Here is a 25,562-nt window from a genome sequence, read left to right as displayed (position 1 = left end):
TGCCATTTGCTAGCTGGTGCAAACCAGCTCTTCTCCATCTTGATGTGTTGCCTGATCCAAATGCTTGGTGTGGTTTGATGGAAAGCAGCATACTGACCACAGATGAAGTCAAAAATGTCACAATAGTGGACAGAGCCTCATGGTTGAAATTCTGCCTGTTCTTTATGTATGTACATAAATAAAAGTGGTAGCACTGCAATCAGTCATCATCTTGACTTTTGTGCCATACCCTACAGACAACCCTGGTTGTGGCTTACAAAAATCAAATTGCTCATCCTTAATCCCTCAAGGAAAAATGCTAATATGAGCTAAACCTCTATGGAGATTCTCAGTCATCCAGGTCACAGTTGTCCCAAAGGTGCTTTTTCAGGAGGCAACTGGATTTTCTTGTTTTTCTTTGAAGACATTTGAATTATTATCCAAGAAGCTTCTTCAGCTCTGACAGGATGGTGGTGAATGGAAGAATTTATCTTCCTTGGAGACAGCTGGTCATTTGCAGGCTGTTCTCAATATGGGTTGCTTCTCTCCTTGATTAGTTTCCACCCATTGCTTCTTGTCCTGCTTTGGAGAATAGCTTGACTCCCTCTTCTTTGTGGCAGCCCCTGAGTTATTGGAACGCTGCTATCATATCACCCTTAGTCCTTCTCTTCATTAAATTAGACATACCCAATTCCTGCAAACATTCTTTGTATGTTTTTTCCTCCAGACCCCCAATCATCTTTGCTGCTCTTCTCTGCACTCTTTCTAGAGTCTCAACATCTTTTTTATATTGTGGCAACCCAAACTGGATGCAATATTCCAAGTAAAAATGCCAACATCTGCAAGGTGGGGTATATTTTCTGCTCAGGGCTTATCTCAAGTTAAGGAAAAGCAACAGCGTGATTATATTAATTACTTTTCATTACCCAAACTAGGTAACATTACCAGTGCTTGAAAACAAGCAAGGTCAGAAAGCACCAAGCATCCTTCATTTTAACCCTGAGTTATAGATATTCTCCTTTATTGATAATGCAAAATAGTGATTGCCTATTTATGAATCAGTCTGTCCTGTGAACTCTGCCTATGAGATGACTCTGACGTTGAGTCAGGAGTTACTGAAAATGTCCTCTCCCTGGACTTCTTTAGGTTGTCATCAACTGAGCCTAAAATCTCTAGATCACTATGTAGCATTTGTGTTTTCTGAGCAGGACGTGGAAAGACTTCTAACTTGATGGCGATAACACCATCAGTCACAGTGGCATAGCGTGGGGGGTGCAGGGGGGGCCGGCCGCACCGGGCGCAACATCTGGGGGGGCGCGACTGGCGGGCTAGGGCAAGGCTGCTCGCGAGCGAGCGGTATCTGTGCCTGCGCTGACACAGAAACGCTTCTCTCTCCGGGTGGGGGAAGGCTCGGCGGCTCCCTGGGTCTATATACGCGTCTGTATGCGCACGCCGCCGCGCGCTCCCGCGAATGAGAAAGAAAGAACGGCAGCAGCGGCGTCTGCGAGCCTCGCCAGCGGCGGCGTTCCTCGGTGTGGGCGTGCCTGCGTCTTTGGGTGTGAGGCTTTCGGAGAGGCTGCCTTTGGCTCCTGGTACTTGCAGCCGGTGTAAAAGAACAAGTCTGTGAAAGCGGGCGAGAATTTCAGGGGGGTGGGGGGGATGGGAGATCGCGGGAGGCTCGATTCTTCTTACGCCAGGGGGGTGCCAGGCGTGCGGTGCAGTGCGAGAGCGAGGGGGCGCAAATTACTTGCCTTGCCCCGGGTGCTGACAACCCACGCTACGCCACTGATCAGTCATGAGTTCGATCAAAGAAAATTGACTGTAGCTGTAAAGTGATATTCAAGTGTTATTAACTTATATTATGCCACTGACAGAATGAAACTATTCTGGTCTCACATTAATCAGAGGAAGTTAAAAAAAAACAGAAATGAAGGAGAAAATTGATCTGAATGCTTCTTTTTAAAGCAATACAGTGAATAGACTGGCACTTACTAATTGTTTGGCCCCAGATCAAGCTATAAAGAGTGATAATAAAAAATGCATAAGAACATATCATTGTATGAGTTTTGGACTATCCTGTACAGTTTCCATCTCCTTGTAGTTATCTTGTTTGTGACTTTGTGTGTTATACAAACAGTCAGTTGATTATTTAAGAATTAAGTCATACCATCAGTTGTGGTTTATAAATAAAATGAATGCCACAAATAGGTACAAAAATATTTTAAATCTTTCCCCTTTTCACACATAGGTATGGCCAAAACTATCAAGTGGGTTTATCCAACCTGCAGCCTGCAGGCCACATGGACAGCTAATAATGTAGCCTCACAAGATCATAAACTGTTACCATTATTATATGATTTTAACTATATTATATATTTTATATGCGGCCAAAGACAATTTCTCTTTACTCAATGCAGCCCAGGGAAGCCAAAGTTTGGACACCCATGCTATAAAAAAAAAGGTTCACATATTTATACAATGGGGAAACACACAAATATCTGTAGCCTATCACAATTTAGGCACATTCTAAATGTGTGGATTTCAACTTATATAATTTACAGTCAGCATAACGATGGCTGAGCATTCTGGGTCTTGAAATCCACGCATCTAGACAAGGGGTCTCCAAACTTGGCAATTTTTAGACTTGTGACTTCAACTCCCAGAATTCCCCAGCCAGCATGACCATGGCTGAGGAATTCTGGAATTGAAGTCCACAACCTTAAAAGTCTTATGGAGATTCTCGATCATCCAGGTTCTGAATGTCTCAAAAGTGCTTTTCAAAAGACAGCCGGATTTTCTTGGGGTATTCTTCTTTGAACAAGGGAAGGGGGGGAAAAACCCAAGACAGTCCAGTTGTCTTTTGAAAAGCACCATTGGCACAAGTCTTAAATTGGCCACGTTTGGAGACCCCTGATCTAAAAGGTTCTCATATTAGGGAAAGCTGCTTTAAAATCATAATGTAATTTGCTTTGAAAACTCAGTTTAACCAGGAGAGAAAAACCTTCAAACATGTGAAGTGTTTGCAGTTTCTCTGACATTTTCTTTTTCAACCAGAAAACTTCCCCATGCTAAGTAATGATCACAAGCACTGTGCAGCATTGTTGAAGTAAAGCATAGAACTTATTGGAGCATATGAAAAATGGTGAAGAGGGACTTGTTGAACAGCCAAGTCTGGGCTGCGACAAACTAAAGAGCACTATTTCAAATGGATAGGAAAACTCAAGGCAACTTGATAGAGTTATGGTGTGTAACTGAAAAATACATTAAGAGATCTCTTTGATGGCGAGTGAGGAATTAATAGAGTAATGTTGTCTGTTTCTGCCCTCCAGAAACAATTGCCTACCTGGGGCAATCAGGCAAGGTGGATAAACCCCAGCTCAGAAACCATCCTTAAACTGGGGGCGTTTAATGTTGTTGGATCATCTTTCAGAAATTTAGTTTTTAAATCCTCCTTGCTGTCTTCATCCTTTCAAACTGCCGTTTTTTGTTGCAATGAGCTGCATTAAAGGTCTGCTGGGGAAAAAGCCATCCAAAGCTGATTGGCAGGCATTGGCAAGAAAAGCTGCAAAGAAAGTAGATAAACAGCACTTTTTGTTACACAGTGATTTATGGTGACATACTGATATTTCTTCATTGATTGGTAAATTATTGAGTTCCAAAGGTGTTTTTTTTTTCAGCCACGTTTTTTACACAGCAAAATATTAGACAACTGGATTTATGGTTTGGTAAATGGACTGTTGATCCAAGCAGTGAACATTCCTTCTGCAAGAAACAAATAAAATTAAATAAAATGGAATAGCATGAGCTCATTTTGTCATATCAAACAGAAGGTAACAATGCAATTCATTTTGCAATTCAGAGATATTTTAAAGGGAATAAAAGAAATGGTAGCAGCTAGTCGTTTCCAACTCTAGGGGCCGGTGCTCATCTCCATTTCAAAGCCGAAGAGGACGTCTCTGTGGTCATTTGTCCGGCATGACTAGACGCCAAAGGCGCACGGAACGCTGTTACCTTCCCACCGTAGTGGTCCCTATTTTTCTACTTGCATTTTTACGTGCTTTCGAACTGCTAGGTTGGCAGAAGCTGGGATGAGTAACAGGTGCTCACTCTGCTACGCGGCACTCGGGATTCGACCCGCCAAACTGCCGACCATCTGATCGACAAGCTCAGCTTCCTAACCCACTGAGCCACCACGTCCAGCATCTGTAGGGGATCATAAACCCCAAGATCAGATGTGGGCCACTAATGGCAACTTGACCTGTGGACTTCAACTCCCAGAACTGACAGTTTCCATGCGGGCTCAGGAATCCTGGGAGTTGAAATCCATAGATCATCAAGTGGCCATAGTTGTCCACCCCTGACCAAGATGCTAGCCATGGTCACAGTCGCCATCTTGACCCTCTCTTCCCCATGGATGCCCTTGGATGATAGCAAAGCAGGATGGAATGACCTTTGATTTTGTTGCTTCATTATCCAAAAAGCATACGGTTTTTACTGTTCCTTTAAAGTAGTTTCTTGTGTTAGGTGGGAATTCTGATAGCTGTTACCACAACACATTTAGATAAAATCAACTCTTCTTTTTGGGGAGGGAAACATAATCCCCAGATGGATTCTTCTGGATAAGCCCTGCATGGCAATTGAACTGGCAAAGCAAAATATCTGAGACTGTTTTAATTAATTTGTAGTTGAGAATGAAAAAGAATCAAATTCTTGTAGTTTCTTTAGAGCTCAAGGGAATTCTCTCTCCATTACACCTGAGATAAAAGCAGTATTTTCAGCTGAATAGGCAACTAGAAGAGGACTTGTTGCTATGGGTAGAGATTTTATTAGTAGTTTCCTGCCAAATGCATTGGCTTCTAAGAAAAGAAAAACAACGAATAAATGTAAAGCTCCACTGTTGTTTTTGTTTTTTAAACAAATGTGTGGCATTTAATTGGGCAGGCTTAACATACTTGTTTGAACTGGATAAAATTAGGTAATTACAGTGATTTCTTTGTTTTTCTTTGCTGCTTTTTAAATAAGCTTTTCTAAAGGAATACTAAGGAATGCAATTGAAGCTGTATTTAAAGCAATATTTATGACATTGTTATAAAAGTTTGTTCTATGGGAACAATTTAACTTTGCTAACCATTTTTCCACCTTACGTATTGTGATGGAAGCAAATTTAACAGACGTTGGACCTTGCCAGTAAAATGTTTGTGCGTTGCCCTGATTTGCTTGGATTTTGTTCAATATATTATGAAAACTGATATTATGATTCGTACACCATCCTTTAATTAGCAATGGAAATTCTGAACAGGTTCTACACTGTGGGCAGTAAAGTGCGGGTAAATATTTAATAACCAGCTATGCTACCTCCATTGCTGTTGCTGTGTTACTACTTATGAAACATTGATTGGCACTTTAAGAGTTTGGCTAAGTTTTGCTCTCAACAAGCTCACAAAATTCCAGAAAATTTTACACTTGGGTCTTGCAAGTCAGTACAAGCCAGCTCCATTAACTGCAAGTAAGCTTTATATATGGTCACTAGTAATTTTAAATGCAATTATATCTGGCTGGACTATGCTCATTTTGTATAGCATTGCTTTACCATCTGTTTATTCTCTTTCAAATTTTTCTACTTAAAACCCTGCGTATAAATCACTTCAAACTGTCAGTTCAACTGTTTTCTCCAACATGTGCAACTGGTCCTGGACCATAGAAGGAGAATTTCAAGTACAACATGACTCCTGCTTATGAATGGTTTTCCCAAAGCACACAAAACCAAGCCATGTTAATGATGGCTTATTGCATAAAAGAGTACTGCCTGGATTGATATAAACTTGCTAAGCTGATTACAGCTTAGCAAATTTATATCAATCCAGGCAGTTCTCTTTTATGCAATAAGACATCATTAACATGGCTTAGTTTTTAGATAGATAGATAGATAGATAGATAGATAGATAGATAGATAGATAGATAGATAGATAGATAGATAGTGGCTCAGTGGGTTAGGACACTGAGCTTGTCGATCAGAAGGTCGGCAGTTTAGCGGGTCGAATCCCGAGTGCCACGTAACAGAGTGAGCGCCTGTTACTCGTCCCAGCTTCTGCCAACCTAGCAGTTCGAAAGCACGTAAAAATGCAAGTAGAAAAATAGGGACCACTACGGTGGGAAGGTAACAGCGTTCCGTGCGCCTTTGGCGTCTAGTCATGCCGGCCACATGACCATGGGGATGTCCTCGGACAAACGCTGGCTCTTCGGCTTTGAAATGCCTAGAGTCAGAAACAACTAGCACGCATATGCGGGGAAACCTTTACATATATATATGTAGGATGATGGATGAGATTTCGTCGAAACATTGCCCTCATTAGTCCTCATCAGTTAGTCATACCCTTCTGAGATTCGAACCTGAGATTCGAACCTGAGATTCGAACAGGAAATAAAGATTTGCCCCATGTTTGGGGCCTAGCAAGGTAATCTAAGAGTTAACATATGACATATATATATATATATATATATATATATATATATATATATATATATATATATATATATATATATACAAATTATTCAAATTGCTAATAAAGAATTTGGGAGGCTAAGATGATCATTTCGAACTCTTTTATGTTCTCATCAGTTAGTCATACCCTTTATCTGAGATTCGAACCCGGGCTGATTATATATCAGGCAGTGTTTTAACCTCCTGAGCCACAGGTTCTGTCTCTCTTATATTAGCTGGAAGGCAAGGCAAATGTATGTTTAAGTATTTGTCAAGGCTTTTTGAATGGACCTTGCTAATTAACTCTTTCATTCCTGTTTTGGCCCGACTCAGGGCTTATCCACAGGAACTAGTCAACTTATGACAGCTCATTATTTGTGCAAATTATTCAAATTGCTAATAAAGAATTTGGGAGGCTAAGATGATCATTTCGAACTCTTTTATGTTCTCATCAGTTAGTCATACCCTTTATCTGAGATTCGAACCCGGGCTGATTATATATCAGGCAGTGTTTTAACCTCCTGAGCCACAGGTTCTGTCTCTCTTATATTAGCTGGAAGGCAAGGCAAATGTATGTTTAAGTATTTGTCAAGGCTTTTTGAATGGACCTTGCTAATTAACTCTTTCATTCCTGTTTTGGCCCGACTCAGGGCTTATCCACAGGAACTAGTCAACTTATGACAGCTCATTATTTGTGCAAATTATTCAAATTGCTAATTGTTGACAACAAATTGTTTTGTTGACTAGTTCCTGTGGATATATATATATATGTGTGTGTGTGTGTGTGTGTGTGTGTGTGTGTGTGTGTCTGTGTGTGTGTCTCTGTGTGTGTCTCTGTGTGTGTCTGTGTCTGTGTCTGTGTGTCTGTGTGTGTCTCTGTGTGTGTGTCTCTGTGTGTGTGTGTGTGTGTGTGTGTGTGAAGTCTTTGTTGAGGCATGGACTTTATATCTACAGCTTTTTTTAAAAGTTGAATTTTTAAACCTTGAAAAATGTAAAAGAAAAGTCATGATCTCTGGCAAAAGCCCTGAAATTCACAAAAAGCAAGCAAAAACTGAAATAGAGTTTATGAAATCAAACTCAAACTACCTGCATTGATTTTCAGGTATGCAAGAGACATGAGCCTTTTTACAGGAAGTCCTCAGCTAACAACTACAACTGAGCCGAACTTTTCTGTTGCTAAGCGAGACATTTGTTAAGTGACTTTTGCCCCATTTTGCGATGTTGCTTGCCGCAGTGGTTAAGTGAATCACTGCAGTTGTTAAGTTAGTAACATGGTTGTTAAGTGAATCTGGCTTCCCTATAGACTTTGCTTGTCAGAAGGTTGCCAATGGTGATCATATGACCCCAGGACACTGCAATTGTCATAAAGATGAAACCAGGTATCCAACATCTGAATGTAAATCACGTGACCACGGGGATGCTGCAACAGTCGTAAGTGTGAAAAATGGTCATAAGTCACTTTTTCCAGTGGTGTTGTAACTTTGAACAGTCATTAAGTGAACTGTTGTAAGTCGAGGGGTATTTGCATTAACCAAGTCTAACCTGTTAGACTAAAGGCTGGCACCTGTTCTAGCCTTTATCTTTGTACAGAATGTGGCCCTTTGAAAGAAAAAAACCCCCACATTTTTCTCTTGTATAAGACAATGATTGAAAAATTGGCAGTACAATACTATCCTTTGAATGGTTTGCCAGGTTTGGCTGCAATTTTGAAAAGGATGTTTTGATAACTGAAGACATTGTGCCTTGCCTTCTATCCTTGCATAAATATTTTAAAAATGAAAGGCATAATAAATCTGTCTCTTGCATAGACTGCCAAAGATGCCACCTGTTTAGGATTTTAATGAACAATTCTGGTTTTAGGACTGGGAAACCTGGTAAATCAATGCTATCATTTTCCTTTGCTGTAGAATTTCATTCCACTTTTTTTTTACCCCAAATTAGTTAAATGACGCAACCTTTTAAATTAGTACTGAAAGGGAAAACAGTGGTTATTTTTGTGGTGCACGAATAAGGTGGACTTTCACCTCTGTTGTTCAGTGGCCTTGCAAGCCTTTTTTTAAAGATACTGTCAGAAGGCATATCAATTAACCAAGAAAATTTTCTGGTGCCTGGCCAGTAACACTGTGTAGGATTCTTTTATTCCTTCTAAAAATTGCTAGATGCACTATTAATTCCATCAACAGAATAATGCATGTTGGGGCACTGCAGATATATTTATCATAAGATGAGCTTTTATGGAATAGAATAGTGACTGACGTCGGTTCACAAAAATCTGTTGTGCCCTGATAAATCTGTGTCAGAAGATTGTTCAGACAGAAAAAAAAAATAGAGAAAAACAGTCAGGAATAAAGTGTGGAGTATCAGCCTAGGACAGAGAGGAAGAACATGGAGACAAATTAAATTTTCTGTAGAGAACCTGGACTTCAAAAGAGCCTTTATTGATCAAGGTATGGGTTTGTCTAATCCAACTTCCTTATTTATTTGTTGGTTATTTATCTGTTTTTTGTTATTTGTTCCTTATTTATATGTCCTCATTCTACTTTTCCCTTAATAAATTAAGGAATCTTACATTCAGGGTGGGGTTCCCCTCATTTTATTCTCAGAATAACCACAGAAGTACATTGGAAAAATGTTATCATCCACGCATTCTTATTGAACTGCTATTGGATTTCGTGGGCTGCATGATTTCTATCTATCTGGACTCTCAGATCAGTGTGGGCCATCAGCCTTCATGTAAGGTAGAATATACTGTTAGTCTAGAAATATAATGATGGAACTGTCAATTTAGGCTGTCCAAATGATACCCTGCTCTGTGCAAAAATTCAGATTACAACAGCAAGACGGTTGCCTATTTTCTTCATGAACACCCCCAGTAAAAGGAATTCCACCCACAGAAAAAAATTGTAAAGTCGCGTGCTTCACAGAGAGGCGGACACAGAGCTGGGTAACGATGAGTTTATTCAGAACAGAACGAACTGGGGAACAGGGGAAACCTGGCGTCTATTTGTACTTGCCCAGGTGGATGGCATCCAATCAGTTCAAACCTGGGCTTCCCGCCAGTGCAGGTGACCAATGGGTTTAAATCCTGGCTTCCCGCCAGGCTGACCATGCCTGGGGCTGTCAACAGCTTAACCCATTAGGCTTATCCTGCGTGAGCGGTTATCGCCCGGAGCTGTCCAACCCCCTTGCTGATCTGCTCCATCAGCCTCCTGCTGGGCTGTTCATTGTGTATGCTGAGAGGCATACACTGCAAAAATCATTTTATCTCTTAATGTCTATGGAGATCCTCAGTCATCCAGGTTATAGTTGTCCCAAAGATGCTTTTTCACGAGGCAACTGGACTTCCTTGTTTTTCTTTGAAGACGTTTCACTTCTCATCCAAGAAGCTTCTTCAGCTCTCTTCGACTACTCTTAATGTTAGAAAACTTTTTCCACCCCAACGTGGAATTGGAATCTGCCACTCTGTAACTGAAATAATCAGTGTTCTGAATTCTGCAGTTAGAGGAGACATATCTTGACCTTCTAGAAATTAGTTTTTGGCTTGGATAATGAGTAAAGTGGCCATGGTTTGCCATATGTTCTTGATCAGGCTACCCTCCATTATAGCGATTTTAAATTACAGCACATCCTGGAAACAATTTGTAGTTGCTTGTTTGTGAGCCATGGATCCAGTTTGGGATTATTACCACTGCCAAAATGTTGTATAAAACAACAGAATCTGGTTTTTGTAGGGTTAATAATGTTATTTGAGATTGGGGAAAGGGGTAATTGAGTCAAACAGTTTAAGAATCACTGATCTCCTGACACTGGGCCCATGGTGGCAATGAGCAGTGGAGAACCTATTAGGTGGTCTTCTGCAGAGTCTCACGGAATCATAGAGTCCTTGGTGGTCTCTGAGCTTGGTTGTTTCTGATGATGTTATCTAGTTTAGTAATGAAATCTTTGCAAGCAAACAACCTAACTTGGAGAGCGCCAAGGTCTCCAGGGTTCAACTCTGAGCTACACATCTTCTGTGTTAGTAGGACTTAAAGCATCTGATAGATTACAGAATGCTCTGGGGGAATCTCCAGAAGCCTGAGCCAGTGTGCCTGTCATTGCCCTAATGGGACTGTGGAATGATGAGATAGAATGAGCCACTGATACAATTACTTCCCCTTCTTCAGGCACCATGGAAACTAAGCTCTTCTCCAGGTTTCCGAGGAGCAATGAAACAGGGAAGGAGAGTGCTAACATCATATATTATAGCAACGTTTCCGAGATTCGGAGCGCCGCAGGGCAGAGATAGCAGCAAAAAAAGACTTATTTTGCTGCCTGAGTACTTGCTCAAGTTAAACCAAACTAATACTTTTTGGAATAAACATTTCGGGATATGGAAGCTTAATCTTCAAGGTACCATAGATTTCTTGGTTTGGAAGGGGAAATAGTTTGTATAGGTTGCCACATTTATGACCAGCTTATCATTACAGAGGTTCATATCCTTCTGTGTAGTTATCCATTTCTGTACTGCACCATCAGCATGGTCAGTCATTTAGTCCTGTCCAACTCTCGGCTGCTCTGTGGATCAGCACTTTCCATGATCCTCTGTGTCACACTGCCTCCTTCATGTCAGCCATGGTCATCTCGGAGAATAGAATAGAATAGAATAGAATAGAATAGAATAGAATAGAATAGAATAGAATAGAATAGAATAGAACAGAATAGAATACTGTAGAATAGAATAGAATAGAATGGAATGGAATGGAATGGAATGGAATGGAATAGAATGGAATAGAATAGAATAGAATTATGAACAATTAAAACTTTATTTAACAATAGCATTATATAACTACAAAGTATATACTGGTAGGTAGGATATAAATGAAGGGACGCGGTGGCTCAGTGGGTTAGGACGCTGAGCTTGTCGATCGGAAGGTCGGCAGTTTGGCGGGTCAAGTCCCGAGTGCCGCGTAGCAGAGTGAGCGCCTGTTACTCGTCCCAGCTTCTGCCAACCTAGCAGTTCGAAAGCACGTAAAAATGCAAGTAGAAAAATAGGGACCACTACGGTGGGAAGGTAACAGCGTTCCGTGCACCTTTGGCGTCTAGTCATGCCGGCCACATGACCACGGAGATGTCCTCGGACAAGCGTTGGCTCTTCAGCTTTGAAACGGAGATGAGCACCGGCCCCTAGAGTCGGAAACGACTAGCACGCATGTGCGGGGGAACCTTTACCTTTACCTTTTAGGATATAAACTGTATCTTTTTAAAGGTTCATCAAGAAAACTGTTCCTCAGTACTTAATTATAGAAAAATTAGTACTAATATTACAGTATTACATACATACATACATACATACATACATACATACATTTCTTGCCTTTTCTCGTATCCATTTATCTTTATTTTTATCTTGTCCATTTATTTTTATTTTTATCTTAATCTTCTCTCTGTGTCCTCTTTCCTGTCTCTTCAAGTTCTTTTAGTTTTTATGTTTTCTTTTCTTAAGAAAGTGGCCAGTTAATCTTTCACTTGCATTCCACTAACACAACAATCTATTGTTTAATCTCAGATGGTGCCAGCACTTCTCATGAAGTCAGTTGAGCTAAGAACATGGTTACCTTCCCTGTAATGTTAGGAGTTTATGTTAAGATTAATTGGAGAGTTGCTTGAAAATTGAATTTTCAATGCCACACCATTAATACATTTGGCTGTTCTGACACTCCTAAATATTTTCATTTGATTTGGTTTGGCTTTTGGCTGTTTTTGTTTTCATTTTCATATGTATATAACAATCATTAGAATATGTGGAAAAACACACCATCTTGCATGTGTTTTTCAATTTAGTCACAATCTCGAATGATGAGCTCTACATGATTTGGCGGCATAGGAAGCTAACACGATGGACAGTTTTCTTCCTGAAATATCACCAAACCCATCATTCTGTCAGGGACAAGGGTTTAGGGGGAACTTCAAGCAGATGTCTACAGTTACACTCAACAAGGCAGATACAAATTTCATTTGAGGGAGGGCTAGAAATTTCCCATGTGGTAAACAAAGATTGACATATTTCAGGTAAAAGTCTTAAATTTAATTAATTCCATTTCTTTTGGTTTAATCCCCAAGCATTGATTCGTAAATCTATATTATAGATAGGTTAGCCTGGGATTGTGCTTTTTTTAAAGCTGGCTTCTTTGAATGCCTGCTTTTTAGAGTTGGCAAATTTAGCAAGGAGTAATTTACCACCACATGCGATGATGGTCCAACATTTACTCTCTAAACTGAAATGTTTAAAGGACATTTTTTCAGAACAATTCACAGTCGTCTTTCCCATGAAGTCAACTGATTTCAGATGCTATCTACGTGTGAAATACAGCAAGAGCAATTTCTTAAATATGGAGAGAATTAATTGGAAAGGGGCTCTGCAGGGGAAAAGAGAGATCTGATACTACGACAGCTGTTATTGTTTCCTTTGAAGCACAAACTCAAAGTGGTTTATTCAGAATCTTCCATTTTAAAAGAGCCTTGGTGGAGCAGTGGGCTAATGCCTCCTTAAGTAACACCAGCTGCCTGCAATTAGTGCAGGTTCGAGTCCCACCAGGCTCAAGGTTGACTCAGCCTTCCATCCTTCCGAGGTAGGTAAAATGAGGACCCAGATTGTTGGGGGCAATAAGCCGACTTTGTAATTATTATTATTATTATTATTATTATTATTATTATTATTATTATTATTATTATTATTATTATTATTATTATTTATTCAATTTCTATACCGCCCTTCTCCCGAAGGACTCAGGGCGGTGAACAGGGCATATATAAATAACAATACAAAAATTAAAAAGAAATTAAACAAATACCCAATTAAAATACAATAACAATAAAAACAGTAAAAACCCATTAAAAAACCCTAATGTTCCCCATCAGGCCAGACCAGCTAGTTCAAATAAGTGGGTCTTCAGCCCGCGCCGGAAGGAGCGAAGGTCCAATGCCATCTGGAGCTCAACCGGCAGTTGGTTCCATAATGCCGGAGCGCCCACAGAGAAGGCCCTCCCCCTGGGGGCCACCAGTCGACATTCCCTGACCGGAGGCACCCTGAGGAGGCCCTCTCTGTGGGCAAGCACAGGGCGGAGGGGAGTTGACGCCGGCAGCAGGTGGTCCTCGAGGTATCCCGGACCCATGCCATGTAAGGACTTAAAGATCATAACCAAAACCTTGAACCTCACCCGGAAGACAACTGGTAACCAATGTAGCTCGCGGAGCAAAGGTGTAACATGGGAGTACCGGGAAACTCCCAAGACAACTCTCGCGGCCGCATTCTGTACCAGTTGGAGCCTCCGAGTGGTCTTCAAGGGAAGCCCCATGTAAAGAGCATTGCAGTAGTCCAGGCGAGAGGTCATGAGCGCATGAGTGACCATACACAGGGCATCCCGGTCCAGATAGGGTCGCAACTGGCGCACCAGGCGAAAGCCCCCCTAGTCACGGTCACTATATGGTCTTCCAGAGTAAGTCGTGAATCTAGGAGGACTCCCAAGTTGCGAGCCCTATCCACGGGGGGTAAGGACTCACCCCCCATAAGAAGAGATGGAATATTTTGAATGTCCCGGGATGCCGGAATGCACAGCCACTCAGTCTTGTCAGGGTTGAGTTGAAGTCTGTTCCTCCCCATCCAGGCCCGAACCGCCTCCAGGCAACAGGACATCACATCGAGGGCATCACTGGGGTGGTTTGGGGTCGAAATGAAAAGTTGGGTATCATCGGCATATTGATGATACCCAACTCCAAAACCACGAATGATCTCACCCAGCAGTTTCATGTAGATGTTGAACAGGAGAGGCGAGAGGACTGACCCCTGAGGAACTCCACAAGCAAGAGTCCTAGGGGTCGACCTCTGTCCTCCTGCCAACACCGACTGCGAGCGTCCCAGGAGATAGGAGGAGAACCACTGAAGAACTGTGCCTCCCACTCCCAATCCCCTGAGACGCCGCAGCAGGATACCATGGTTGATGGTATCGAAAGCCGCCGAGAGGTCTAATAGGACAAGGACAGAGGAATGTCCTCTGTCCCGAGCCCTCCAGAGATCATTCACCAGAGCGACTAATGCCGTCTCCGTGCTGTACCCGGGCCTGAAACCCGATTGGTATGGGTCTAGATAATCCGCTTCATCCAGGACCAGGGGAAGCTGATGCGCCACCACACTCTCAACAACCTTCGCAAGAAAGCGAAGGTTGGAGACCGGACGAAAGTTGTTCAAAACAGCTGGGTCCAGAACAGGCTTCTTGAGGAGAGGTCTCACCACCGCCTCCTTCAAGACGGCGGGGAAATTACCCTCACTCAAAGAAGCAGATATAACTGCCTGGAACCAGCCTCGTGTCCTCTCCCGGGCTGCATAAACCAGCCAAGAAGGGCACGGGTCCAATTAACATGTGGTGGAGCTCAGCCTCCCCATAATCCTGTCCACTTCCTCAGGGGTTACAGAATCAAACTCCTCCCAGATAATGCTGCTGGGGGGGGGGCAAAAGCCCTTATAAGCAGGCATATACATAGAATGAGGGCCATTGCTAAGCACATTGATTTGTGCTTTAGATTGTAAGCCGCCCTGAGTCTTCGCAGAAGGGCGGGATATAAATGGGATTTTAAAAAAAAGTCTGTGGGCTTTCTAAGATTACAGTCCTAAGAATCTCTCTTGTCCTTCTGTCTCTGGACCATGTCTAGATCAAGAATGTCTCCTCAGGAAATTTCAAGGCACCTGAGATGATCTCATTGCAACCATGTCAGAAGCAGTTAGATGGTTAGCTTCTTTAGATATTGAAATATAACAAGCATTCCAGGGCAATTCTATGGCTCCATACAGCGGTGGGACTGAAATACGTAAACAACCGGTTCTCTGTGTTGATGCTGCTTCTGAAAGTCCATTCTGGGCCTGGGCAACAAAAAAAATTAGCTATTGGTTCTGCCGAAGTGGTGCGATTTGGCTGAATCCCACCACTGGCTCCATATGATGGTGAGGTTATTATGTTTTTATATTATTTTAATATTTTATCTCCTATATTCTTTGTCCATATGATAGATAGATAGATAGATAGATAGATAGATAGATAGATAGATAGATAGATAGATAGATAGAGATAGATAGATAGATAGATAGATAGATAGATAGATAGATAGATAGATAGATAGATAGATGATAGATGATAGATGGATGGATGGATGGATAGATAGATAGATAGATAGATAGATAGATAGATAGATAGATAGATAGATAGATAGATAAGGGGAGGGGGAGGGGTGGAAGGGGAGAGAGAGAGAGAGAGAGAGATCATCATTCTAGCCATTGGCTATCCACTGCAAGATGAACGCCTCTTCTACATATGGTTCCGAGATTTCGTTTGCCAATTGGGTTTGCAATATTTGCTGATGTCATCACGCCATCTTGTTTTAGGTCTCTTTCGTGGATACTTTTTATCAAATGAATCCATTCTATGACTGATGTAGTCCACCTGCCATCAGTTCTTCTTGCTATGTGACCAGCCATATACACATAACGCACATGCACACACTTTATTTAAATTAAATTTGTACATCAGTGATTGCATCTACCTCTGTAGTTGCCATAAATAAAAATAAAATAATGGACCGTGCCATTTAAGTTTAGAGATGCAGGGATTACATGACGAGATGCTTCTACCGTTAAAATGTTAACAATTTATTCTGAAGGACCTTTGTACAGCTGTGGTGTACACAAATTCAGATTTGCTAGTTGTGGAAAAGAGAGGCAGTCTGGCATAGTGGTTAAGGCACCAGGCTAGAAACTGGGAGACCCCGTGTGTCTAGTCCTGCTACAGACAGAAAGCCAGCTCGGTGACTTTGGCCAGTCACTCCCTCTCAGCCCTAGGAAGAAGGCAAGGGCAGAGCATTTCTGAAAGCTTAGTAAGAAAACTGCAGGAAACGTGTCCAGGCACTTTCCAGGAGTCATCACTGACTTGAAGGCACCAATCAATCAATCAATCAATCAATAATAAGAAAAAGCATGGAAAAAGTAAAAGCAGTTTTGCTCACCGGGGGGGGGGCAGATAATAACTTATTTAGATCTATTGAAAGTTTAGAAAAAAGTGGGCAGACTGCCATGTTCAAGGGCTTTTCCAAAGAATTTCTGCAAGATAGAAAATGTCTTTAGTAGCCTGAGAAGATCCAAGGTGCTACCAGGAACATATTAGAAAATAATATTATATTGGAATGGATCCTTTTTTAAAAAATTGTCTGATTATGAAACCGCTGGCCTTGGACCTAGTCAGCTTCCTTATTTCTATTTTCTTCTTTGGAGGAGATTTACATGCTATCCGTTTTCCTTCCCTCTTTAGCTTTTTATTTTTATCACTTATTCAGGTAGTCCTCAACTTACAACCATTCGCTTAGTGACCGTTCAAAGTTACAAGGGTACTGAAAAGAGTGGCTTATGACTGTTTTTCACACAACTGTTGCAGCTTCCCCGTGATCAGGTGATTAAAATTTGGATGCTTGGCAATTGGCTCATATTTATGAGGCAATGTAGTATCCCGGGGTCATGTGATCCCCTATTGTGACCCTCTGACCAGCAAAGCCAATGGAGAAGCCAGATTCATTTAATTCATTCTATATTACTAACTTAACAACTGCAGTGATTCACTTAACAACCGTGGCAAGAAGGGTCATAGAACGGGCAAAATTCACTTAACAATGGTCTCACTTTGCAACAGAAATGTTAGGCTGAACTGTGGTTGTAAGTCAAGGACTTCCTATACTGAGAACCTTATATCCTGATAGGTTGGTTGGTGAGAGTTTAATATTTTTAATTGTTTGTTTTCAGCTCAAACTATGCAGTGGAAATCAAAACTACCAAGTTGCTTTAGAATAAACTGTTTGTTTACCTTTTTATTTTTTTAAAAAAAGAAAGGTTTTTGAGATGATTTCTTCTGCGTTTTTCCGTTGCTATGAGCAACCGCAGTGCAATTGAACAAGCGAGATTGAAGCTTCGTTGGTGATTAATACTGTACGTGATTGATGGTGAAAACAGAAGTCAAAACAATGTGTTGAGGATATTTTAAAAATCAGTAACTATTAATTAATGTTGAGCAATGTTGTAATGTAAGTGTAATAGCTGACACTTAATTGTAAGCTTTAATACATAGAATGATTTATTAGACTGGCTGTCTAATGTTATCATCAGAGCCAGGGAAAGTGTTGATGTGTACAGGGCACGTATTAGAGATAAAGTTCTTGAGTGACAATGTAGTTTCCCCCCCCCCGACTGCCCACAAAACTGTGGTTAGGTGAGAGTTTATTTCTCTTTTGCTTCGTTTTCCATTTTCCTAAATACAAGCCAGTCTGTATTTCCTATTTTTTTATTATTATTATTTTAATCCCATTTATATCCCGCCCTTTTCCGAAGACTCAGGGCGGCTTACAATTTAAGCACAAGCCAATGTGCTTAGCAATAGCCTCCATTCTATGTATATGCCTGCTTATTAGGGCTTATTAGGCCCCCCCAAGCGGCATTATTACAAAGTCAGCTTATTGCCCCCAACAATCTGGGTCCTATTTGCACCAGAGTGGGTACATTTTTGTTTTAAGAGCTGTGGTGCAGTGGTTAGAATGCAGGCAGTCCCATCCCCCACATGCAGTTACTATATTTTGGGCACTTGGCAACTGGCCTGCATTTATGGCAGTTTTCAGCATCCCATGGTCACAACATTTTTGCTGAAAACTGACGTTAATTTCTGGTGTTCATCAAAAATGCTCCATAATAAATAGTTCATTTAAAGGCCGTGGCATTCACATAACAACAGCATTTGCTTTATGACTGCCACTAAAAGGTCATAAAATTGGGTTGGTCATGTGGGTAACTGTTTTAGGACCGTCATTACTTATGACCATAATGGGCGGCCTCCATTACAGTCGTAAGTCAAAGACGCCTGTATTGTTTTCCTGGCCAGGTAGGAGGCATAGACGTTTAATAATAAAATACATAAAATTGTATAAACCTAGGCACTGTTATTCACAAAAAAACATTTATGGCATAAGACAGACTGGCAAAGTGGATTCCAGCATCTCTTTACTGGCTCTTGAGAGCTCCAAGGGTGATGGAGGGAAAAATATTGTTCTAATGTTTGAAAGACTGGGGAGGATTTTAAAGAGCAAAGCCTGAAGGTGCTCCTTAGACTTCGGTTGTTAAATCAGAACTATTTTTGGTCTTAGTATCATCCACTTTTTGACTGTGATCCTTGACATGCCATGCAAAATCCAGTTCAACCTTCCAGTTCCCAGAGACTGCACATTCATGAGAGTTTAATTGTGACCTATTCAGCCGACTAGTTAAGCCAGGGTTCTTCAAACCTGGCCCTTTTATGACTTGTGGACTTCATCTCCCAGAATTCTTCAGTCAGGCACCTGAGTTAAGCCATACATTCATTGCTTTGTAGACTTGTTTAATGATTCCATCAACACCATATTTGCCTATCTTCTTCTGGTTCACTCATGGCCTCACTGGTAAATATTTCACTAGTTTTTACCCAAATATTTCATGCTGTATATATCACATACACACACACACACAAACACACAGAGCCCAGTTCAGATTCCATTCCAGACAGATACATTTATTAGATTAGAATTGAATGGGAAATGTGTAAAAGTTTGTGAAATCTGAAAATAAAGAAAGCTTGTGCTGATTATGTAAGATAAAATAATCAGAAGTGACAAGATAAGATAACCGATTTAGAAAAATGGTGTCTCTAGTTTTGTTTGAAATCCACCTCAACAGATAAATAAATAAAATTCAGCCCTGTAACTGAACATTATAATGCTGAAGATTGAAGAAGACTGGCTTTATAAGCCAGATATAAGGGAGAGAAGTAAATTTTTTGCTCCTCGTTTTAATTGATCTTCTTGATTTTCCCTTCCAATTTCTCTACAGTTTTTAGACTGTTTTCTATTAAAGATGCATATAAGCAGGGCTTTTTTTGTCATAGAACACCCAGAATGGAGTTCCGGAATCTTTTTTGGATGGAACCTTGTAGGGTAGGCAAGGCGGGTTGTATGACGTGTATGAGTTCTGGCACCTTTTTTTTTTTTTACAAAAAAAGCACTACATATAAGAATGTGTTCATAAAGGAAATGCATGCACCATTAGGAATATAGGGTGGGCAAAGAAATGTGATAGCCAGTTTCTCTTATAAATGTCTGTATGTGTATGTTAAATAAAATTGCAAATAAAAATCATGTGAATTTTCACATTGATAGGAAAGATTATAAACTGCTATAGAAACAAAATGAATGTCTGCTTCGGAAAGCATCCAGAAAGTGATAGAATGAATTAATCCATGGCAGCAGCCCAGTCTGTTCAATTAATCTCAGTTACTATCTTAAGGCATAAAGGTGGGCATAACCATAACTGATCTGTCACTCTATTCAGAAGACCAGAATAACAAAGTTGGAAGGGACCTTGGTGGTCTTCTAATACAACCCCGTGCTCAAGCAGGAAACCCTATACTATTTCAGACAAATGGTTGTCCAGCCCCTTTTTAAAAACCTCCAGTGTTGGAGCACCCACAACTTCTGTAGGCAAGACATTCCACTGGTTAATTGTTCCCACTGTCAGGAAATTCTAGGTTGCTTTTCTCCTTGATTAGTTTCCATCCGTTACTTCTTGTCCTGCCTTCAGGTGCTTTGGAGAATAGCTTGAGTCCATCTTCTTTGTGGCAGCCCCTTAGATATTGGAACACTGCTATCATGTCCCCCCTCGTCCTTCTCTTCATTAAACTAGACATACCCAGTTCCTGCAACCATTCTTCATATGTTTTAACTTCCAGCCCGCTCTTCTCTGCACTCTTTTTAGAATCTCAATATCCTTTTTACATCGTGGTGACCAAAACTGGATGCAGTAATCCAAGTGTGGTCTAACTAAGGCATTATAAAGTGGTACTAATGATTCATGTGATCTTGATTCTATCCTTATTCTATAATGCTGATAGGAAACAAACTAAAAAAAGAAGAGAAAATGCATACTTGTGTCTGTAATACCAAAAAGAATTCTGGGGGTACAGAGACAGGTAAGGAATTAAGTAATGGATACTTGAGATATCTTCTGTATCTCCTAGAAGATGCTGGTTCTATTGCCTCACTGTGCAATATTTGCTGGAAAAATAAGTCTATTAATGATGTCAAAATGAAAATCTATACTCTGCATGCTCCATGGCTGCAGATGGGAGAGAAAACAGAAGTCTCAGATCGATCATCAGCAAACAAGATGGAGCATCAGCTTCAGTTTCAGCTGTATTTATAGGGACACATAACCACTGCATAGTTGTACTAAGTGTTGACTTTAAATATTAAAATACATTGTCATGCATTCCTGAAAGAGCCCCTCTCTCTACAATTCTGCCAGAGACCCTGCACAGAGATAATAACCGTGAATCGTAATTTGATCTCAACTCCGATTGAGATTTTTGTCAACATTGAAAATCAAAATTATGATGGAGGACTGGCTATAGAGGAGGATTATTGGCTGGGTGTCATTTGCAAATTACAGTTTCTGTTACACTTGCTTAAGAATTACATTTACAGAGAGTAAACCATGATTTTGACATTTTTTCCCATTTATAAAACAATGAGCCAGGCTACTGTGCCTTGCAAAAACCATGGTTAAACGTGAACTGTGAACCAAGAATCCAGTGCTATGGCATCCAGTTGCCAAATTACTGAGATGAATTTTGATCTTTAGAGTACCATGGAATAGCACTTAGCAATAACATTTAGACTTATATATTACTTCATGCTGCTTTACAGCCCTCTTTAAGCAGTTTTACAGAGTCGTCATATTGCCCCCAACAATCTGGGTCCTCATTATACCGACTTCAGAAGGATGGAAGGCTGAGTCAACCTTGAGCTGGTGAGGATTGAATGGCCGGCAGTCAGCAGAATTAGCCTGCAGTAATTCTAACCAAATTCTAACCACTACGCAATATAACATATAACATAGAATCATAGGTGGAAGGGACCTGAGAGGACTTCTACTCCAATCCTCTGTTCAAGACAGGAGATCTTATATCATCCTGGTCAAATGGTTATCCAATTTATTTTTGAAAACCTCCAGTGATGGAAGGGCCACAACTCCAGGAGGCAAACTATCCCACTGATTAATTGTTCTCACTGTCCGAACTTTTCTCCTTACTCTTAGGTTGGATCTCTCTTAGTGCTTTCTGCAATGACCTCTGTCACCTCCTAGTTCTTGCCTGAAGGAAGCATGACAATCTGTATCCAGACAGTTTTCACCTTTTGAGAGAGAATGATACCCGCAGTCTTCAAAGAGGCCTTCCTGGATCTGGCAATTACTCTCCAGTCTCCAACTTTCACAAGACTTTTGAGATAGGGGGAAAAGCTACAAAATGTCTTAGAAGAGGCTGGTTATCTGATTCTTTTCCTTAGAGCAGGGGTAGGCAACCTTGGCTCTTTTGTGACTCATGGACTTCAACTCCCAGAATTCCTGAGCCAGCATGGCTCAGCATGGAAACTCTCCCTTTCCTCTCAGCATGGCTGGCTCAGGAATTCTGGGAGTTGAAGTCCACGAGTCATAAAAGAGCCAAGGTTGCCTACCCCTGCCTTAGAGGAAGGTTCCTTTTGGGGACCAGGGACTGTTTTTCCATGAACCAGAGGGGGCATAGTTCTGTGTGCTGCCTGCATCTGGTGGAGGGGGCTTCCCTTCTTTGCACGGCCTGGGTTTTAGCATGCTATGGACTGGTGCGGGTCCACAGACGGGGTTGGGGACCCCTGTCCTAGTCCATGACCTTAATTGAGACCTGGTTGGGAGATGTGTGCCCCTAATGATCTAACTGTTTTTTTCTTCTTCTTCCTTTTATCTAAAAAAATTCATCTTGTCCTTTTTCCTAATTTTATTTTTAAGGGTACCATATTCTTACCTGGAAATCGTGTGATTGAGCATCCTTCCAGCGATGAAAACCCAGGAAAGTTCCTTTTTGAAGTGATCCCAGGTAAGTTTCTTCAGTCATTCATTATGGATCTTTTGTGGTGTTTACTGATTGGCTAATGTCTATGTAATGTTCATCCTTGTTTATAGATTGAAGAATATTAAAAATTTAAAGTTATAAATTTTATAAAAGGGGGTTCAGACATTTTTGGTAATGATAGTGTTACTGATAACATAGTTGCCCTGTTTCTTTAAAAAGTTTTTAAAAACTTCAAAATTAAAACAAAACAATACTTTTTAACGATTAGCATTTTATTGGTGCATGTGTTTAGAACTGCATACTCTTGTTTATGTGTCATTTCTTGTCGATAATTAAATACAAGAGACCTAGTTTATTGTAGTGGTTAAGAAATCGGGCTAGAAACCAGGAAACTGGGAGTTCTAGTCCTACCTTAGGCATAAAGCCAGCTAGGTGAACTTAGGCCAGTCATTCTTTCTCAGCCCTAGGAAACAGGCAATGGTGAACTACTGAAATCTTGCCAAGAGAACTGCAAGGACTAATCCAGGTGGTCCCCAGGAATTAACATCAACTCTAAAGCACCAAATAAACACATAGATCACTTGAAACGTTTGATGTGTTATTATTAGAGAATATCTTGAAGTAAGCTGTTGATAAATGTACAATGATTTTTTCAGGATGGATGACCCAGGGGAAAAAGATAAATGAAAATTAGTAAACTGAAGCCAAGCATGGTTTGCATTCCTGAGTCAAATTGGTAATAAGTTGAAAAGTAGTTAAATATCTAGGCAGCTGTCTCAGTGTGCTATGGCAACAATCCATTTCCATGTATTCATTTGCCAGAATCAAATCCCTGCCTCCTACAATAAGAATTAAAATTTGCAAGGTACTAAGAATCTCCAAGTATCTTATTCTTTTTCTACGCATGTCCTTGTAGCAAGACTGTATGTGTGTGTTGCTTCGCGCGCTGACAATTTGTAGAAAAGAGGATTTTCTCACTGTCTTTGGCAGATCTATTGCTCTAGAAGGAAAACAGCATATAAAATTTGAAGGAACAAAAGAACAAAAAGACAGTAAAGAAATTGTTCCCATTCATCTCAAGTAATGCAGGCTTTTTCTCATTTTTAATACACAACAGGGAAGTGCAATTTTTCATATTCTTCTTCTTGTTCAGCAAAACTTTTTGTTGTCTTTTGACAATTACTAGGCATCCAGGAACATAAATATACCTGCAAACAATTCCTTTGGTGCCCTTAAGCTCTCTGACCTCTCCCCCCCCTCCACACACACATCCAGACTTAACTTTATTTTCAAGAATGCTTCTTGACCTCAAGTTAACCCTACAGAAAATTAGAATGAAAGGTGATTGGAGCCTTGAACTTTGTTTGCTAGCAAGCTCACCTGCCTGGAAAAAGGTCAACCATAAGCAGGAGTAATGTGCAGCAGCTTTCAAGAGATGAGACTTGGAGATTTTGGTAGGTTGCATTCTGATAAATCACTGCTCTGCACTTCATTTTGTCTCTGGTACAGCATAATTCACATTTTGTGAATAGATGAGAATCCTAACAATCATTCAGAAGAATGTTTGCACAAGTAAATACATGAGTAAATATTCTCCAGACATTGGGGCTTCTTCTGGGTCATGAGAATTTCATTTTGTATGCAAAGTTACTACTAGTGGATCAATCCAGTGCAGGTGGCCACCAGCAAGATGGTCAGCAGCATTTCTTAGAAAAAACCTTCTTGGCAAACCGTTAGCACCCACTGTGGTCAGAATATAATGCATAAAAAAAACTTTCTATTGGTTAAGAATTCAGCTGGAAAAGATTGCTAAGGATATAAGATTTTCTGACTTTCTGGAGTCAGTGCTCCTTACAAGGAACGGGGCTACTACAGTAGATTTGGACTGCAGATCATTTGGTTGACCATAAATGGTGGCAAAGAGATGCAGAAAGCTGTATTTCTTTGTTGCCTAAGATGGCCCTAGGCCTAGAAGGTCATCTTAGATCTGATACTCTAGGATGCCTCAGTTGATGTTGCCTGATATGTCCTCATTGCAACATACAACATAGTCCCCAAAGGTGCTTTTTCAAAAGGCAGCTGGACTTGGTTTTTCCTTGAAGATGTTTCATTTCTCATTCAAGAAGCTTCTTCAGTAGAAGAAGTAGAACTGAAGAAGCTTCTTGGATGAGAAGTGAAACATCTTCAAGGGAAAACAAAGTCCAGTTGCCTTTTGAAAAAGCACCTGTGGGACATCCATGACCTGGATGACTGAGAATCTCCATAGACAGACCACATACAGGAAACAATTCACAAACTTCCAGGAGTGGATGAAATGAAAAAAAAAAAAATATTTTAGTTCTGAGGTAGGGAGGCAATTTGGCAAATTGTGAAAATGCTGTATCTGTAACTTTTATTTCCTGCTTTGGTAGGACTGTTCTGCAGTTCTCTAGGAAAAAAAAATAGGTAGAAACCCATAAAGGTGCAGTAGAGACTGGTCTATTTTAACCCATTTCCTACCAATTGTTTTTGCTGTGGTATTGCTCCACCTGCTGGTGAACACCCTATTGCCTGTAGTTTCACCCCATCAAAAAAATAAAAAATTAAAAAAAAATCCCACCCCCAACTGCGTTGAAATTTTCAGCTATTTACAAGACAGTAGTTCAATTGCTGGGGAATTATTCAACACGATTTTGGTTGTGTCGCCAGTTCTTTGCAGGCATTGAGCGAGACGGAAGGTTCCAAACAGCAACAGGCTTTATTGAAGGTCAGAACATAACAGAAGCAACATAGGAGCTGCTGCGCAGCTATTTATACAGTTGGCCGAGAGGTGGCGACCAATAAGTTTAAAGCAGTGGTTTCCCACCCAAAGACCTACTTAGCCGGCTGGAGACAACCAGTCTAGGCGGGCCCAGCAACCGTTACAACATACAGGTGAATAGAGCAATTAACAAATGATACAGACAAGCAAGTACTTTCAGCATAACAAAAAGCCAGTACATTACAATTTTTATTCATTGTGTTTAGTCAGATTTACTCTCATGTAATTAGGAATGTAGCCTTCGCCCCGCTGAATTTATCAAGTGGGAATAAAATTCTGACTTCTGTTACACCCACCCTACTTGGCTGTTGTTTTGCCTATATGCAAGGAA

The 25,562-nt window shown here is 40.7% G+C and overlaps 1 protein-coding gene across 1 annotated transcript in view; it reads left to right on the top strand.

The window, feature by feature from the left end:
- The window catches only part of ARHGAP24 (Rho GTPase activating protein 24), a 416,617-nt gene that overhangs the window by 135,966 nt on the left and 255,089 nt on the right, over positions 1–25,562 (top strand). Inside the window, exon 3 of the mRNA XM_083367563.1 lies at positions 22,368–22,455. Coding sequence (XP_083223689.1) covers positions 22,368–22,455 — 88 coding nt within the window. The remainder of the gene's footprint in view (positions 1–22,367; positions 22,456–25,562) is intronic.

The sequence above is a fragment of the Vipera ursinii genome, assembly GCF_947247035.1.
Source record: "Vipera ursinii genome assembly, chromosome: 7".
NCBI classification, from domain to species: Eukaryota; Metazoa; Chordata; class Lepidosauria; order Squamata; family Viperidae; genus Vipera; species Vipera ursinii.
The sequence above is the reverse complement of the archived record's forward strand: the minus strand, read 5'-3'. Positions and strand labels throughout refer to the sequence as shown.